Raw genomic sequence first — 17,362 nt, forward strand, 5'->3', positions numbered from 1 at the left:
GATTAAAAAAAAACTTGCCGTACACTACTTGCGTGTCCAATACGATGCTTCCCTTTATTTTTTTCGATGTCGATTTTAAGTCCAATAGCTTCTCTTTATTTTTTAAAATTTCTCACATTGTTTGGTCACCAACATTATAATGGTTCTTTTGAGATTTAACAGATGCACCATTTTCAAACTTTTGAATAATTTCGAGTTTTTGTTTAATTGAAAGCACAACTCGTTTACGTTTACCTATCATTTTTGCAATTTCTAAACAAAAAAATTTTTCGTTATTCCTGACAACGAATCAATTTTTCTCTTTGTGGTGCGGTGAAACAGAACAATCAAAGCGATGCAGTAAGACAAATTAAACTTTTTTTTTCTTTCTTTTTTTTTTTTTTATGAGCATCGGGTGCAGTGTGGTTGCAAGGTAATAATCTCCCAATGACGATTTTATAACGGCCTGCTTGTCGCTTATTTACGACTTGCAAAACATCTGTTTATACCTATTATAGCTATTACTTGAATTTTATGATTTTTGGCTAGGTTTTTTTTTTTTTTTTTTTTTTATTTGGAGTCTTGAAGTGTCCCGGTTAAACCGGTCCCAATAAATAGTCTGCTGTAGCTTGTGTATGATGTTTTTTTTTTGGGGGGGGGGGGGTGATACATTGCCCGAGTATCATGGGCAGCGCCCATGATACTCAGGCAATGTACACGTTTGTCACAGGCTACATTTATAAAATAAGTTATTTGTTTTATGTAATGCATGAATTTGTTGAATATATTGTTTTTTATCATATGATGTCAGTAATAATTTCATCTTAATTCCTTTTTTTGTTATATTTCTCTGATTACTGAGATATTCATTATTTCAGATAGAAAAAAAAAAAACAATGGAAGGCGAGGAGGACTACTCAGAAGCAAATGCAGGGGCTTCAGCAACGTATCCAGTGCAATGCTCTTCTCTTCGTAAAAATGGTTTTGTGATGATAAAGAATCGCCCTTGTAAAATCATGGAGATGAGTACTTCAAAAACTGGAAAGCATGGACATGCCAAGGTTATAATTACTATTCTATCAATATTAGTACAGTTATTGACAAAATGACAGACATTTGTGCAGACTTAATCTTAAAAAAAAAAAAATAAATAACTGCATAATTGTAATCAATATTTTTGACAGTTGTAAAAAATCCTGTGTCAGATTTTCAATCTTGTTACCCATCACATGGAAATTTGATAAAATAAACATAAATGCTATTTAATTATTTATCTAAATTTTACACATGAGGTAAGATCAAAAAAGTTCCAGAACTGAATGTGTTAAAAAATACTTGAACAAAATAACTTTCTTTACAGAAAAAAAAAAAAAAAAAATGTCCAGAATTTTTTTTTTTTTTTTTTTTTTACAGTAATTGGTATTTTGATAGCAAAGATTGACTCTTGTGCGAGGGAAGTTTATGGAGACCTTCATTAAGAATGCAACACAAGATTGTCTAGATGGGTATGGAATTATAAGGGAATAACTGCATGGTTTTAAGGGCAAATAAGGTTATTATTATTATTTGGTTTTTAGGAGCATTAGCAACTAAGGACATATTGCTCCGGGGATATGCGGTGGTCATTCCCTGACCTTTCCGCATCCTCCATATTTGGTGGGCACGGGCTCGAACCTCAGTCTAATCAAGAAGTGTGTGCTACGCACTGCTGCTCCTGGCTACGGAGGCGCCAGCAAATAAGGTCTGTCTAAGCATAATTAGCTACTATGACATTGTTAGTAAAGAATTGAACAACTTTAACATTGTTTACTTAGATTTCAGTAAAGCTTTTGATACAGTTCCACTTGAATTCATTCAAGTGGAACTCTATCAAAAGCTTGTGCAGATACCACCATCAAAATGGATAAAGGGATAGTTCAGTGGTAGGAGACCTATAAAAAAGATAAGTTTCTTATGAGTGGCACCTCTTCGTGGACTAATGTTATGAATGGGGGTCTCACAAGGAGCTGTATGACTCTTCTGAACAGTGTAGATAGGCTGCTAGAACAGCTCATGGGGTTTTGTCAATCAAATATAGGAACTTTGCCAGTAGAGATGAAGGGGGGATGATTATTCCATTATATAAAACACTGGTTAGGCTGCATCTTGAGTATTGCATACAGGCTTGGAAGACCCCATTTTAGGAAAGATGTGGACTATTGGAAAGGGTACATAGAAGAGCAATGAGATTGGTGTAGGGCACAGAAGGCTGCTAGTTTTCAAACATTACCTGGTTACTTGGTTTCTAAACAGTGTTAAGAAGCCAGGTATCTGCAGGATGTCCTGATAGAAGTGGTAAAGACTTTGAAAGGTGAGTAAACTAAATTCCAAGGGAAATTACTAAGATATCTCATATTGTGAATGTTTTCACGAGTTGCCCTGATATTGTACTACCTTGAATAAGCAACTCTTCACCAATGGAGAAGACAAAAGTGGTGGTGTCTGTTCTTGGCAGAGATCACCACCCAGACAGCACCACTTCAAGGCTTACCATCTGGCATCTCTCATATTGTGGAGTTATACTTCATAACTGGATTGTCATTTATTGCAATACCAGGGTACCTACCTGCCACCGAAGAAAGGTCAATAAGCCTTGAAATGGTGGTCATATTCACCAAGAATAAGTAACATTAGGGCTTCTCCGTTAAGGAAGCATTGCTTATCAAGGCAACTCATTATGAAGGTTTTCATAATATGAAATATAACAAAAATGATGCCTTGCCACCTACTTCGGTGGTTCACTACGTACTAATATGATGCAGTTGCACTAATTTGTCCATTTAGTCATTTACATGGGGGTGTAGCCAGTATAAAAAATATACCGTATTTATTCAATTTTAAGATGCACTTTTTTTCCCCTCTAAAAACGGGGTGCGTTTTACAATCGCAGTTTTTTTTTCTCCCCCGCTTTGCATACGGCACCACACGTTTTGTTTTTACGCAGAAACCCTGCCTCCAGGTTTGATTGTTATCGCATTCTCCAATTCCATTGAAGAATAAAGTGCCACGAGTGATTTCACAATGTGAAATCACTTTCAAAATGTGAAACCATCGTTATTTCATTATAGGGGAGCTCACTCGGCGAAAACTAGGAAGTTTTGTTTGTATCATCGAAAGTACGTAAGAAGTGGAGTTACTGTATTATTGATGTAGAAACATCTATAGGGGAATGTAACAAATCTATAGCCTAACAATGGAATGTAATGAAAATGTGGATTGCAACAATACAAATATTTATATTGTTGCAATGATGATTGAGACATCATACTTTTCAACTTATCGACTTGATTTTGCTAACTTCTCCAGACGTTGATTCGGTAGAATAAGTAACGGGCGCGGGGCATAAAACTTTACATTGTTCATAACTTCGGTTCTAGCTGTTCAGTTTTAAAATGGTTCTGATTTTCGTAAAAGATATTTTTGCATAAACATCTTTCGTGCGTACCCGGTACACAAGCAGTGCGTAGCACACTCTTCTTGATTAGACCAGGGTTCAAGCCCATGACCACCAAATACGGAGGATGCAGAAAGGTCAGGGAATGACCACCACATATCCCCGGAGCAATGTGGCCTTAGTTGCTAATGCTCCTAAAAACCAAATAACAAACAAACAACCTGGTACACATGAGGTTTTTTTTTGTTTTTTTTCCTTACTCCTTTAGGGAACAGGGTTCTCTTAATTGGGAAGATATGGTATGATATGGAATACAGATACATCATGTAAAACATTTAAGATATTTATCTGGGAAGCCAAACACTTTAAATAAAGATGCTAAAATCATTTGCCACTGCTAATACAAAAAAGAAGAAAGTAAATTTGATAAGTCCCCCTGCAAGATGGTATCAGTAGAATCATGGAAAACCCACAGGAGTGAGGCAGTTGAGGTAAGTTGAATAAGCAATGATCTTTATAATGAAAAGTAAAGAGGTAGCAAATCTTGTTATTAAATTTGTGATATAATAATTTCCCATCTTTTGGGAAAGCTTCAAAGGCTGAGGAAGGTTACCACAATGATAGCAGCAGAAAAGGCCTGTTCAATAAAGAGTGAACATATTTTTTTTTTTTTTCCACCACATACCTTTATTAATCATTCATATTTTGGTGGTAATTTTTCAAAATAGTGCCCATTTGATGAAATGCACATATCCATTTCTTTCTGCCATTTATCAAAAACATGATGGAAGCTTGTTTTTTACTTATGTTTCAGAATCTCTGGTTTCTTTACAGTTTCTTCTGACTAAGGAAATGTTTTCCTTGCAGCCTTTAACTTTGGAAATTTCTAATGGTGAAAGCGTCTCGTGGCATCAATGAGTCACTGGTATGATCAATCACGAAATCAGAAAAGGAAAATCCACCATAGTGTCCATGAAAACACCCTAATTGCTTAAAAAATTTGCTCTGCAACTCATGAGGTTAAATTAGAAAAAATGGAAAAGGCTTTGAATCTGTGGATAGAAGACCGAACTCAAAATAAAATTCCGTTAAAAGTTCACTCATCATTTGTGAAGAGGCAAAACACCTTTATCAACACTTTAGCGAAACTGGTGATAGTACTGGCGGGATAAGTTTTTTAGCTAGCAAAGGCTGGTTTGAAAATTCTAATAAATATTACATTTAATATTAAATTGTTTCTTATTTTCATGTGTGTCTATGTAGGTACAAATAATACATACATAGACCAAACTGGCGTTTGTACTGGCGGGATAAGTTTTTTAGCTAGCAAAGGCTGGTTTGAAAATTCTAATAAATATTACATTTAATATTAAATTGTTTCTTATTTTCATGTGTGTCTATGTAGGTACAAATAATACATACATAGACCAAACTTTTAGACTTGGTTTTTCTTATATATTTCATACTTTGGAACAAAACCCTTTTATTACTATGGGAGCCAGAACTCAGTATTTGCTTTTTCGGTATTCATGGCATTTCTCAGGAATGTAACCCCCCGCGAATAGCAGGGGGTTACTGTAATATAAAACTGTGACATTGGTTAGTGAAGTTGCATCAATACTACATAGTTGAATTTTTTAGACAAACCAAAGTTTTACTGTAACTTCTTGTATTGTGTAAATATGTCACAACTGGATTGTGGCTTATTTACACAATATGAGAGAAGTTACAATGTGGCTCAACTAAAAGTGAACCGTATGCCTGAAGCTAATGGAATATAGCCAGTTATATTAAAAGAAACCTTGAACCTTCAGCCATCATAATGCAAACATCTTTTCATTTGGGAGAAGTTCCTGCAGATTGGAGATGTGTAAATCTATTACCTATTCACAATGGTCATTTAAGAAGGTAACTAAAGAATGGCCATGGAAGAAGGTAACTAAACACCTGTAAGTTTAATCTCTGTGCCAAGAAAAATAATGGATTAGTAGGCGATGAAGTAATGCAAGATGATAGGAGTGGAGTCATAAAGCAATCACTGTTTTTTTTTTTTGTTTTGTTTTTTTAATAAGCTGCCTCACTAATCTGATTAGTTGTTACAAAACGATGCAAAGAATAATTTTTACATCATACGCTTAGATTTCAATAAAGCCTTTGATACTGTACCACATATGATTGCTGTATAAATTCAAGCAGCATGGCATTAGGAGCAAGTTACTACTGTGGATGAAAGGTCAGTTAATTGGTAAGAAACACTTATAAATGGCCACTGCTGTTCTTGGGATAATAATGAGTAGATTTCACAATGAGTGTTGGGCACCATGCTATTTTTAATATGTATTTCCATTTTACTTTTTAAAACGTCTGCTGATGATGCAAAGGTGAGCATAGTGGATAATGATAGTAATTAGGATATGCTACGTTAAACAGATATATATAAACTAAGGAGATGAGCTGTAAAAGGGCTACTGAGGTTTAACAATGATAAATGTAAGGTACTGCATTTTTGTTAGCAATAATCCCAGAATAAAATACCAAAACTCAAGGTAGTGGAGTATGAAAAAGATCTATTGGTAATTGTACAGTCTGGCATGAAATTCTCTGAGCAGTGCAAACAAGCTGCTAGACCAGATTGTGAGGTTCTGTCAAAGGATGTACAGGAACTCTTCTAGCATTCACATATAGGTGATCGTCCCATTGTTTAAGGCAGGGGTGGGCAACCTTTGAAGGATGGGACAGATAAAATGTCTGAGGTACAGTACATGTGTGCCAGTTTTTTTTTTTTTTTTTTATAGATTGCCATGATTTTTAGGATTATTAAAATGATGTATAATGAAAAAATTGTCATAAACAGTTTTATGTTATTGTAATATTTATGCATACACAACTTTATTAATAAGAAAAATGAAATACAAATTCAAGATAAAAATACAATTATGCTAACAAAATGCAAATAAAATTCCAGTAACAGAAATTAAATATTATAAAAATTTTATTTTTATATTTAATTTTTGATTTTAATTGTTTGTATAATTATTTTCATTTGTGTCAGTTAAAATTGTTAGGGTTTTTTTTTTTTCATGGGTGTACCATGTTCAAAAAGTACTGCATTTGCAGGGTTCCCCCCCCCCATAAGTTATCTTAGGCTGTTGTTATCAAAGCAGCAGAATTTTAAGAGGTCATAATGGGCAGCATATCCAATACTTATATGATTTACATGATTAAGTTTCAATCTCTGTTATTTTCAAAAATGAACTTTGTTTTTCTCAGCATGCATTTGTGTGGATATAATAAACCTACACTACAGTGTAATAAACCTACACTCTATGGTTGTTTGTTCCATAAGACTACTAAACCAAACCAAATCTTGTTCAATACTGCTAATCCACTGGACCATAGCACAGTCAAATTTCTAGAGATACCATTTAATTCTTCATCACTTGAAGTTTGTATGGCTTGTAATATAATTTCTATCCTGTTATTGTCAATTAACAATTATTAAACTGCTGTACATTGTAATACTGCTAATAACAAATTATTATCGATAGTATTTATATTACTGTATATAAGATATAATTCTTGGTGGATGAAAATGCCTTATAATTATGCAGAATATGAAAAAGACTTGTTCTGTGCTCCAGTACTTGAAAGTCCCAGGTAAGAGACCTTACTGTCAATGGGGGAAATTCACCAAACTGATTACAACAATCAAATTTGTAATGTTAACATTGATATTTTGAAACTCAAAGTTAACACAGGAATTTGTTTTTAATAGACTTTTATGATGAATATACTTTATCTGTAATTTTAAGTTTCATTTCTTTATAGGTACATCTTGTGGGACTGGATATTTTCACAAATAAAAAATATGAAGACTTGTGTCCATCTACTCATAACATTGACGTTCCAAATGTCAGCCGATCTGATTTTCAGGTACATACTTTAGTAGCTTAATTTCAGTAATAACAACAATCAGCACTTTTTTCGTATGTGTCACTCTCACTTTGGGTTTTCATTAATATCAGGTTCTTCGTATTTGCAAAAAAAAAAAAACAAAAAAACTTGCTTTTAGTTGACAGATGTCGATTGATTTTTTTTCCTTGCAGAATTGGTTTCAATGCCTGTTTGCAACACAGGTGTGGCATTATCTGATATAACTTTTTCTGCAATCTTGTGATTGCAGCGTCTGGGGGGGGGACCACTGTGCTGGAGCAGGCTGCAGTGAGTTGTGCATAATACTTAATCATGCTGGACTGTTTGTGTGCAAATAAGTACTAATTTTCGTAATTGCCATTTTGTCTAATTTCAGTAGGTACTGTATTTGCAGTGTAGTAATAGGATGATATGAAGTATCACTGTGATAAATTCAGTTTCTGTGAATGCAAGTACAAAAAAAAAACTTATTACTCGTGAGTTATATTTAATACTAAGTTTAGAAAGCTTTTGATCTTTACTTTTTGGCTGAAAAATAGGAAAAAAGAAATCTTGGTCATGAGTGGTTTGCTGGGTTTGAGAGATTTGACCATATATACTTGCGTAGTCCTTTGGTTTTCTTACATGAATAATCATATATATGCTAATGGTGCTAAAAAGATCATTTTGAATTTTCTTATTTTTGTTTAACTAAGAGATGTAGCCCAGTGGACCGGGGTTCAAGCCCATGACTACTAAATACGATAAATATTTATATTGGCGATTTATTGTAAACTCTACTGACTTGGTTGTCGTGCCGGAGTATAAACAGGAAAAAAAAAAAAAAAAAAAAAAAAATTATTTATTTATCACTGTAAAGTAAGAAGAAAATTCACTACCCCCTCTCAACTTTCCATAGAGTAACTAGTAGGTCACTGAAAACATGTCAATTTCTAATTTTTAATTTCACCCTCCCCTTCAAACTTTGAGGGTGTGGATGAAGCTGTGGCATCTTGTGAAGAAGAAAAAGCATCCTGACTTTTGATACTCAAGCTTGAATTGATTGATCTCTTACAAAGGATACAAACATATTCATTAATCATAGTTGCCAGAGTGGGTTTTTTTCCCCCCCTATGTGATATGGGACCTTCCTGCAATGACATTGATGATGGCTGTTGGTTGCAATCATTCCAAAGATACAGCTGGCTTAATTTTTTTTTAGGTGCACTCGCATTTGCATTGAGTACTTATTGTCTTTACCATGTCCATCTCTCTGCACGTAACTCCACTCACAGTGGAGTTATGTTCAGATTTTCATGAAATTTTATGAGGTGCTTTCAAGGTATAAGGTCTTCAATTTATTTCTCATAAAATACATAAGCTACAGAAATGAAACATAAACCATTTTTCAACATAATCTCCTAGAAAGAACACATTTTTTTCACACCTTTTCTTACGCACTGTGAAGGCTGCTGCTGCAGAGGTGTGTTTAGCCCACTAGTGAATGGCTGAAGCAGCTGCTTGTCAACCAGGAAAAGTTCTGCCTTTTACCACAAAAAGCATCCATCATTGGAAACAACCAAAAGTCACTAGGTGCAAATTCAGGCACATATGGAGGATGTGAGGTAACATCTATTTTTTTTTTTTTTTTTTGTAAAAAAAATTTTTTGCATGATATGGTAAAGAAAATTATCCATGTGGAAGTTTCTTCTGAAACACTAGAGAAACTTTTTTTTTTTTTTCAGAATCTCTTCATATGAGTTTTCTCTCACTGTAGTGACCATGGGAACACAATATATAAGGATTATTCCACCAGTATCCTAGAAAACAGCAACCACCATTATTCTCTGCTCTTTCATAACAGAACTTTTTTGGACAGCAGTGACTTGATGTGCTTCCGTTTAGTGAACTAATGCTTGGTTCAGGATTGAATGGTGGAATTCATATCTTATCCATCATTACAATTGAGAAGAAAAAAGAATGCACTTCATGGCAGAAATTTTCTACAATCAGCTGCTTTTGCCATTCCAAAAAAAAAAAAGACAAATTGGACAACAGGTCCTTCTTTTGATTTCCAAAGTTTTTTTTTTTTTTTTTTTTTTTGTGTTACCATCTACCTCCTTGTTGTACTTTACCACTAGAACAATGATTTGCCGAAATGTTTCCCACAGAACATTTGTATATTGACCTGTAATTTTTATCCCAGTTGATGGGTGCAGTCAGTTTGCAATAGTCCCCACTCTTGAAACCCATCTTTGCATTTGACCAATAAATGTTCAAAAAAAAAAAAAAAGCTTAAAGCTTCTTTTTGCACTCTAAGATGGCTAGAGGACTATGTGGCTTTATTGTAACTGTTTTTGGTACCAATATACATAGAATAGTCAATTTTTGTAACACTTCAGTAATACGTAGTCCTGTCCAACCCTTTGGATTTATAATGGAGACTACCTTTTTTACTGTTTTTACCATTCTCTTAACCATCAATATAGTTGAGGACAGTTTTTCTTTTTGCAAAAACTCAGTTCTCCAAGGCGCACTATAGCCTCAGCAGCTCGTGCGCCATTAAACCCCCATAACACATGCACAAACTCAGTTTTCCATCTTTATCATTTCACAAAAAATAATTAAAACTAAATTTTTTTTTTTTTAATTTAGCAAGTTTCTACTTATTTCAGTTAACAACTTTTCTGTCAGGTGTGCTATGGTGGTCTGAATTGCAAAACAGAAACACAACATTTGTACAGTTATTTCGTTTCAATTGAGTACTGTGGAGTTCTTTTAACAGAAATAAATTCAACAGCTACCACAGCTGAGTGGTCAAATGCAAGAAAACCAGTTAGTGCAATGCAACTCACTATTTCTTTATTAATTATTTTAACTCCCTTTGATTATTGACACTGGAGAATGGTTTTTTATAAATCCATTGGCTCAGAATAGGTTATCAAATTTAGCAATAAAACCAATAGGAAATAAAAATTGCAATGATCTTTTTTACCTACGCAGAACTCTTAGACAATTTTCATTAGCCAGAAAACAAGCCTTTTTAAATTTACTTTGTATTTTATTTAAAAAAAAAAAAAAAAAACAATATAAACTTTACAAACGTGAATTAAATACAAATATATATATGTAATATATACACACAAGAATATACTTTGTCCTAATTGTATATACATTTAGGATACCTCAAGCAGTGATTGAATTAAAAACATTAAAATAGGCCTATTAGCTTTAACCCTTTGATTGCACCTTTGCCTTTTTGTGAGGTGCTGATTCTGTATGCTCTGCCATTGTTTTGACATATTTAGTTTCAGGGTCATAGTGATGGGTCGACATTTCTTGTGCATATAGTGCCCTTTCTTCCTTCTGATAAGGGGTTAAAATCTGGGAAACCCATCTAGCAGACACTTTACTCGTATGTAACTGTTGATAGATGATGTTTTCCATTGACCCTGGGGGTTCTTGGGGGGGGGGGGTTCTTGTTTATACTGTGACACGACACGGCCACCAGGTCAGTAGAGTTTACAATAAATCGTCAGTGAGAGAGTGTGTGCTACTGCATTCTTGCTCCTAACCACACTCCTAAAACTAGTGCAGCAATGCCTGGCATTCTACAACATTTCAGAGAGGCAACAGCAGTGATTCTTCATGGATTAAGAATCTGCAGATAAAAGAACCACTGAGTGACAGTGATCACATTGTATTAGCATGAAATTTGCTTAAAGGTGTGAGTACTCTCAAAGGCAATGAAAGGGGCTTTTGTTTTTGGAAAGATGACTACAGTGGTCTCAGACAGTTTTTAAATTCTATGCAGTGGGGACCAACTAATTTTACCAATAACAAATTGTATTTTTCTATATAAAACAAATAAAAATGTATGAACGTTTCTAACTGCCCACCGTGCAGTTATCATAAGTAACTCAATTAATTTGGAAGGCGCAATATGGCCTAAGTAACTCTTGCACCAGAAAACACCACCACAACAACAACAAATTGTAAATGGAAAGCATCAGTGAAATAACCATAGAAAGTACTAGGCTTTTCATACCAAATCACAACTAAAAAATACTGTTCAAGGCCTAAATGAATGTCAGATGAACTAATGAGACTAGTAGCAGAGGAGAAAAATCCATGGGATGCCTTTAAATTATCAGGAGATAGTTTTTATATAGTTTTGAATATATAACTGAATATATTGCAATTGACAAGTATGGTAGCTGTTTCCCTCCAGTGCTAAATGTTTAGTTTTGAGAGTGTGAAATGGATGTTTCATTGGTTTATTTTTTATTGCATCTCTATTGAGACAAAGCCAGAGAAAGACATCTACATTATTCTCAAATAATTTGATTAGTTCATACATTTTATTTAAGAAATAAAACATGAATTGTGTATGTAGGTTCCTGTGAGGTGCCTTGCAATAAGTAAAAAAGTAGATGAAAAATGTTTAAAAAGGCTAATTAATTTTTGAGTGTATCTTTGCAGCAGAATGATCATAATTATTGCTTAGCTATACAGAGTAAAATATAGTTTCCAGTGAACTTTATAAGATAATTCAACAGAAAGTATATACGCATGATTTTAGGAGAATGTCGTGCTATTATTGGAACTGCTCATTTGCCAGAATGTGGAACTAAGACTCCAGATTGAAGACCTATATTTGAGTTAGAAGTAAGAACAACCTCAGGCTAAATCCTGTTTGTAATAGAAATCATAGAGGCAAAGGATTAAAAAAATACAGGAATTATGAACATGTGTATTCTAAATTGCACTGCTCACTCTACGTTCGTTTGAAATCGGTGCAGTTTGTGTTAAATGTGTACATACGTCATTTAGGCAGATGATCATAATTGTGATGTCATTATGATTTCTTTTCTAGTGATTTTGTTATATTGTTGACCGTTTTCTTTAATGTTGTGAAATTTTCTTCAGTTTAAACTAGTGCATGTGTTTAAACCTAAATATAAGTGTAGTAGGTGTAAAATTAATATATGAAAACCATGAGGCATATATTTAAAATATCAAACCTTGATTGATAGTGATGTATTTTATGGTTATTTTAACAATAATGAAACACTTTACTTCAGTTAAATGTTTTATAGTGATGTCTAAATTCACCGTTATCTGTTTTATACTTTTTTAGCTTATAGATATAAGTGATGATGGGTTTGTCACTCTCATGAATGACAAAGGTGAGACTCGTGATGATCTTAGAATTCCTGAAGGTGATTTGGGCCAAAAAATAAAAGAAGAATTCCTCAGAGAAGATATATCAGTTATTGTAAGTATCTCATTCTACTGTGTGACAGTTTTCTAATGGCCAGAAAAATTACTTAATGATGTGAAAGGAAAGTCCTGGATTCCTTAAGCCTACTTGCACTTGAACACATGTGTTGGATTGTTTCATTTATGAGAAAATAGTTTATTCTCAAAGAAAAGGGTCAAAATAAATTTCAGGTTATCCCCCCTTATAGTTTAACACGCTCTGGTGGTTGTAAAGCATGTGCCATCAGAATAATGCTCATGTACAGGCACTCCTCAACTTGCATAAATTTGGGGGGGGGGGTTCATGTACATAAGTGCGTTTTGTACACAAGTCCAACTTTGTTCTTATAGATACTAAATACATGTACAATACAGTACAACTCACTGAGATTATAACCTCAAAAAAACTTCACCAGGCCATATGTACAGTATTGTTTATAGCATTTTACGATAGAGTACGGTATTTATTCAAAAGTAATTTAATCTAATACCTGTAAACAGTACTGTGTAGTGTATAAACAATATACAAGAACAAAAATAAACAGGGGGAGTTTTGTTGTAAAATGGTAAAAAAATTTAAAACAGTAAAAAAAAATTAAGCAATCGATTACGTGCACAAATTGCAACTAACACATGCAAGTGAGATATGGGGTAATACGTTTAAGAAGCTTATAAAATAGAAATGAAGAGAAGATTCTGAAAATTTGTTTTTCATATGATTAAAGATTTCAGTGAAGGGAAAATATATTTCACCATAATAACGTAAAAACCCACAGAATTCCAGCAATCGGTATTGTTGCAAATGCAATATGATCGAGTTTACTACCTGTTTAAAATAGATTGCACTAACAGAAAAGCCCAATAAACTGGAAACTGCAAATTGTGTTTGTTTTATGGTAGTGACCTCCAGAAATGTGCTTTAGAAAAATATGAAGGCATTCAAAATTGATTCTTATAACCAAGCATAGCAATGAAACAGTGTTGGAGTAGGTTGTATTTAGGAGAATCAGCCATATTGCTCCATTTATACTGTCTGCAAATGGCATGTGTTCTGTGGTTGATTTCTCTTTGCTGGATGAAAAACCAGAGTTTCCAGGACAATAAATGGTGAAAAAGTGTAGTTCATTTTAATGGTTTGGATTGGTTTTTTGAAATTTGATTCTATAAAACAGCTGATTCTAGTGATTGTGTTACTGGCACTTAAAGCATACAAAAACTTTTGTTTTTGCATCCTTTAGTTGTTAAAAGAAATTTTTGTGCGAAATTTCAACCTCCAAGGTCTTCGAACAAATTACCAAAATATGGTCATTGTGTTCACATCACGATATTTTCGTGATATGATGGTCTGGAGCAGATTAATATTGTAAAGCAGGGGGTCCACTGTGCACGGCAGCTGATTTTGCTTCACAAGTGTGCTTTCTATATACAGTATTTATATTAATTTTGAGAAGCTTTGTACAAGTCGTTTGTATGTACAAAGGGTACTAGGAAAGTTTTGCAATACAGCTTTGTTTATTTAATTTTTTCAAAGTAATTTCCTCTACATTCAATACACCTCTCCATCCTCCGAAACCAATCTTTAAACCAGTTCTGCCAAGTTTCACTAGGGAGTAAAGCACACTCGTTGTCCCAAGCCTCATCACTTAGAAGGTCCTCATCACTGGAAAACCGCCTCCCTTTTAGCTTCATTTTCACATGCGGGAACAGTGCAAAGTCGCAGGGAGCAAGGTCTGGACTGTAGAGAGGGTGCTCGAGAAGTTTCAGTCCTGTCGTGGTCAAATATTCGGTGCAGGCTTTGGCGCGGTGAGCTGCAGCATTATCGTGATGGAGGTACCAGGTATCCATTCTTGACTTTGGCCGCAGGTTCTTCATAGAACCAATGACTTTAGGCAGGCATTGTTCAGTATACCACTTAGCTGTGACTGTCTTCTGCGTGTCCAAAACGACACGTTCCACAATTCCACTCGATTTGAAAAATACAGCTATCATTTTCTTCTTTACAGATCGGGATTTTCTGACAATTACGGGTGTGTCGTCATCATCAAAGACCCAAACTTTGTTTTGAGCCTTGGTCGGCAGATCGTAATAGTACAGCCAAGTCTCGTCACCTGTCACGATGTTGTTCACATACCGAGATTGTCCCTTATCAAACTTTTTTAACATCTCCCGGCACCAATCGCACGTCGTGTCATCTGCTCTTCAGTCAGTTGATGCGGCACCCAGAGAGAACAAAGTTTCTTCACGTGCAAATGATCTTGCAGAATCGAACGAATTGCTGGTGCATTTAGGCCCAAAGTATCCTCTATCTGTTGGTAGGTCACTCGCCTGTTTTCGTCAAGCATTTTCCTCACAGCAGTAACGTTTTCCTCCGTAACTGACGTTCGTGGCCTTCCCGGCCTCTCAGAATCCTCCAGAGTGAAATTTCCCCTTTGGAATTCTCTATACCACCTGAATATCGTTGTACGATGTGGACAATCATCATCTAGTGCAAGAGTCATTTCTTCTAAGCACTGGTCTATGGTTAAACCACGCACGAAATTATACCGCAAAACTGTCCTTATCTCATTTCGTGACCACGATGCCATCGCAAGCACTTTACACTCTCACTACTAATGAATAACTGAGCCCATCGACTTGGCGTGGCGGCTACTATGCACGTATGAACATGTCTCAACATGCAGCAACAAGCAGCTTCCTGTGATTCATTGTTGCGTCATATTGCAAAACTTTCCTAGTACCCTTTGTAAGTTAGAGGAATGGTGTGTTTGGTAGTGGCTTTTGTATTCGTGGAAATTCTGATCAAAGATAGCAGAAGCCAGAAGCTCAAGGTTTTCATGATATAACTGTTCACAATTTTCCATGTGTTTTTCCTCAAATGCTTCAGAGTTTGAAGGCTGAAATAAAATTCCTGATGGACAATACCTCTTCATGATTTGTGGACATCCTTGTATTTTGCAGTCTTGGAAAACTTGTCTTCTGCTGTTTGATCTGCCTTTAATCTCTGGATCGTACTGAAATGTCCATGTTTCTTCACCTCTGATGACATCTAACAATTCTTGCAAACCTGTTCTCACCTCGGTTGTTGATCATGAGTCAAGTTATTTGGGACACTTTTTTTTTTCTTCAACATTTTCATCAGTTTTTTTGCTGTCATAAGATGGCTGGATTGAAAATCTCCTTGTATGCTTTCACTTCCTTCAGAAAATCAGTTAGCCACTCAAAAACACTTGTCCCTTTGACAGTGATTGTTCTCCATACATTTCTGTTTAATTTTGTTCTTTGTCTCCAGATAACAAATTGGCCATCAGGCACGTTGCATGTCACAGAGTACAGTATGTGAGTGGCCTTTCACCTGTTAACTAGAGGATAAGTGGAGCATCATTATTAATACTAATGCGTTCTTCCACTGCCATAGTATTAACGATTTAACAAAAGTCTTACTGAGGCGTAGTGCCATTCAGAGATACAAGGAGAAGAATTTCATTTTGGTGAATATTGTGTTCAGGGGAGAAGGGAGGGACTAATGGGTGGGGGAGTGGTGCCTCTCATCGGAAGCTGTCTGAAGGTGGTGAGAATGTTCCCAAGTCGAATTGGGGGTAATGCAGTGTTGAATCAGTGTGGTATGAAATGATTTGCAGTAAAGGGAAGATCATAGTTGAAGTATGTTACGCCAAATGCCTGAGGAGTTTAAAAAATCCTCTTTAGGCAGATTGAATGGGCTTGTCTCTTTATGGGCAACTTCAACTTGTCTCCATGCAGACAGGGCTACTGAAACTGGAAATACATTATATGGTGATGGTTTTCTGAACAAATTGGATAATTGCTACTTTTCCCAGCATGGCTGAGAGAATATGAGGGGCTCTAACATCCTGTCTCTGGTTCTAAGGGGACTGTCATGAAACTTGGTGGTGGGAGAGCCAATAGCAGTCATTCAACACAATACCAGACAAGTTAGTTAATGTATGCAGCGCTTTACATTTCATGCATGTTAGCAAGTATTTATAATTTATAACAAAATAAGTCAACCCATCAACACAAGGTTCCTAAAATATTCTAAGTAAGCATTGAAATTTTGGGATGGATCAATGCTTCTGTTCCAAATTTATAGTAATATTTCTGGAGAGGGTGGGATACTATGAAATTGGAATTGAACTTAGAACCATTCAGGAGCTAATAGAATATATGTTGAAAAATTTGGTGGCAATTTGCATTTTTTCTTGCTGATTAATGCAAAAACATATGGGTGGGGGGGGAGAGACATGAAATCATAACTGAACCTAGAATAATGTATGAAATATACTTCCATCTATATGAATAGTTTTGTGGTCATTAGGGGGGTTGAGTCATAGCCACTCAATGATTGGCTATGACTGATTTTAAGTTTTCCACCGATTGACAAAACGTGCTAGAAATGTAATGTCGGTTGAAATATTTTTTTTATGTAAATACAGAGAAAATGAATTTATTTATTTTTACTCTAAGGGATTTATTTTGTACTATACTTTAAATGGTTTAATTGGTGCACTAGGTGTCACGTGCGATCAGAATTATGATTACTCATTGACATCCTTCCTGGTGAAGAGGTCAAAGGAGTTCTGTACACTTAAAGGAAACGTAAAAGTGTACAGAGTTTCAGGAAACAAGTCTGGAATTAATAGTTAAGTGATAAAGTTGCTGTCGTGCTTACACAGTCAGGTTACATCGGATTTCCTTGTTTTCTGTGCAAGAGCAGCACTATGGCAGAGTAGACCCAGCTTGCATCTGGGAGCAAAAAAA

The 17,362-nt window shown here is 35.1% G+C and overlaps 1 protein-coding gene across 1 annotated transcript in view; it reads left to right on the plus strand.

Annotated features, from left to right (window-relative positions):
* Positions 1-860: 860 nt before the first annotated feature.
* LOC150079222 (eukaryotic translation initiation factor 5A-1-like) overlaps positions 861-17,362 on the plus strand; it is a 28,270-nt gene continuing 11,768 nt past the window's right edge. Inside the window, exons 1-3 of the mRNA XM_090382228.1 lie at positions 861-1,040; positions 7,241-7,345; positions 12,465-12,602. Of these exons, the coding sequence (XP_090238354.1) occupies positions 876-1,040; positions 7,241-7,345; positions 12,465-12,602 (408 nt within the window). The 5' untranslated portion in view covers positions 861-875. The remainder of the gene's footprint in view (positions 1,041-7,240; positions 7,346-12,464; positions 12,603-17,362) is intronic.

The sequence above is a fragment of the Mastigoproctus giganteus genome, chromosome 10 (assembly GCF_048544385.1).
Source record: "Mastigoproctus giganteus isolate SK-2022 chromosome 10, ASM4854438v1, whole genome shotgun sequence".
NCBI classification, from domain to species: domain Eukaryota; kingdom Metazoa; phylum Arthropoda; class Arachnida; order Uropygi; family Thelyphonidae; genus Mastigoproctus; species Mastigoproctus giganteus.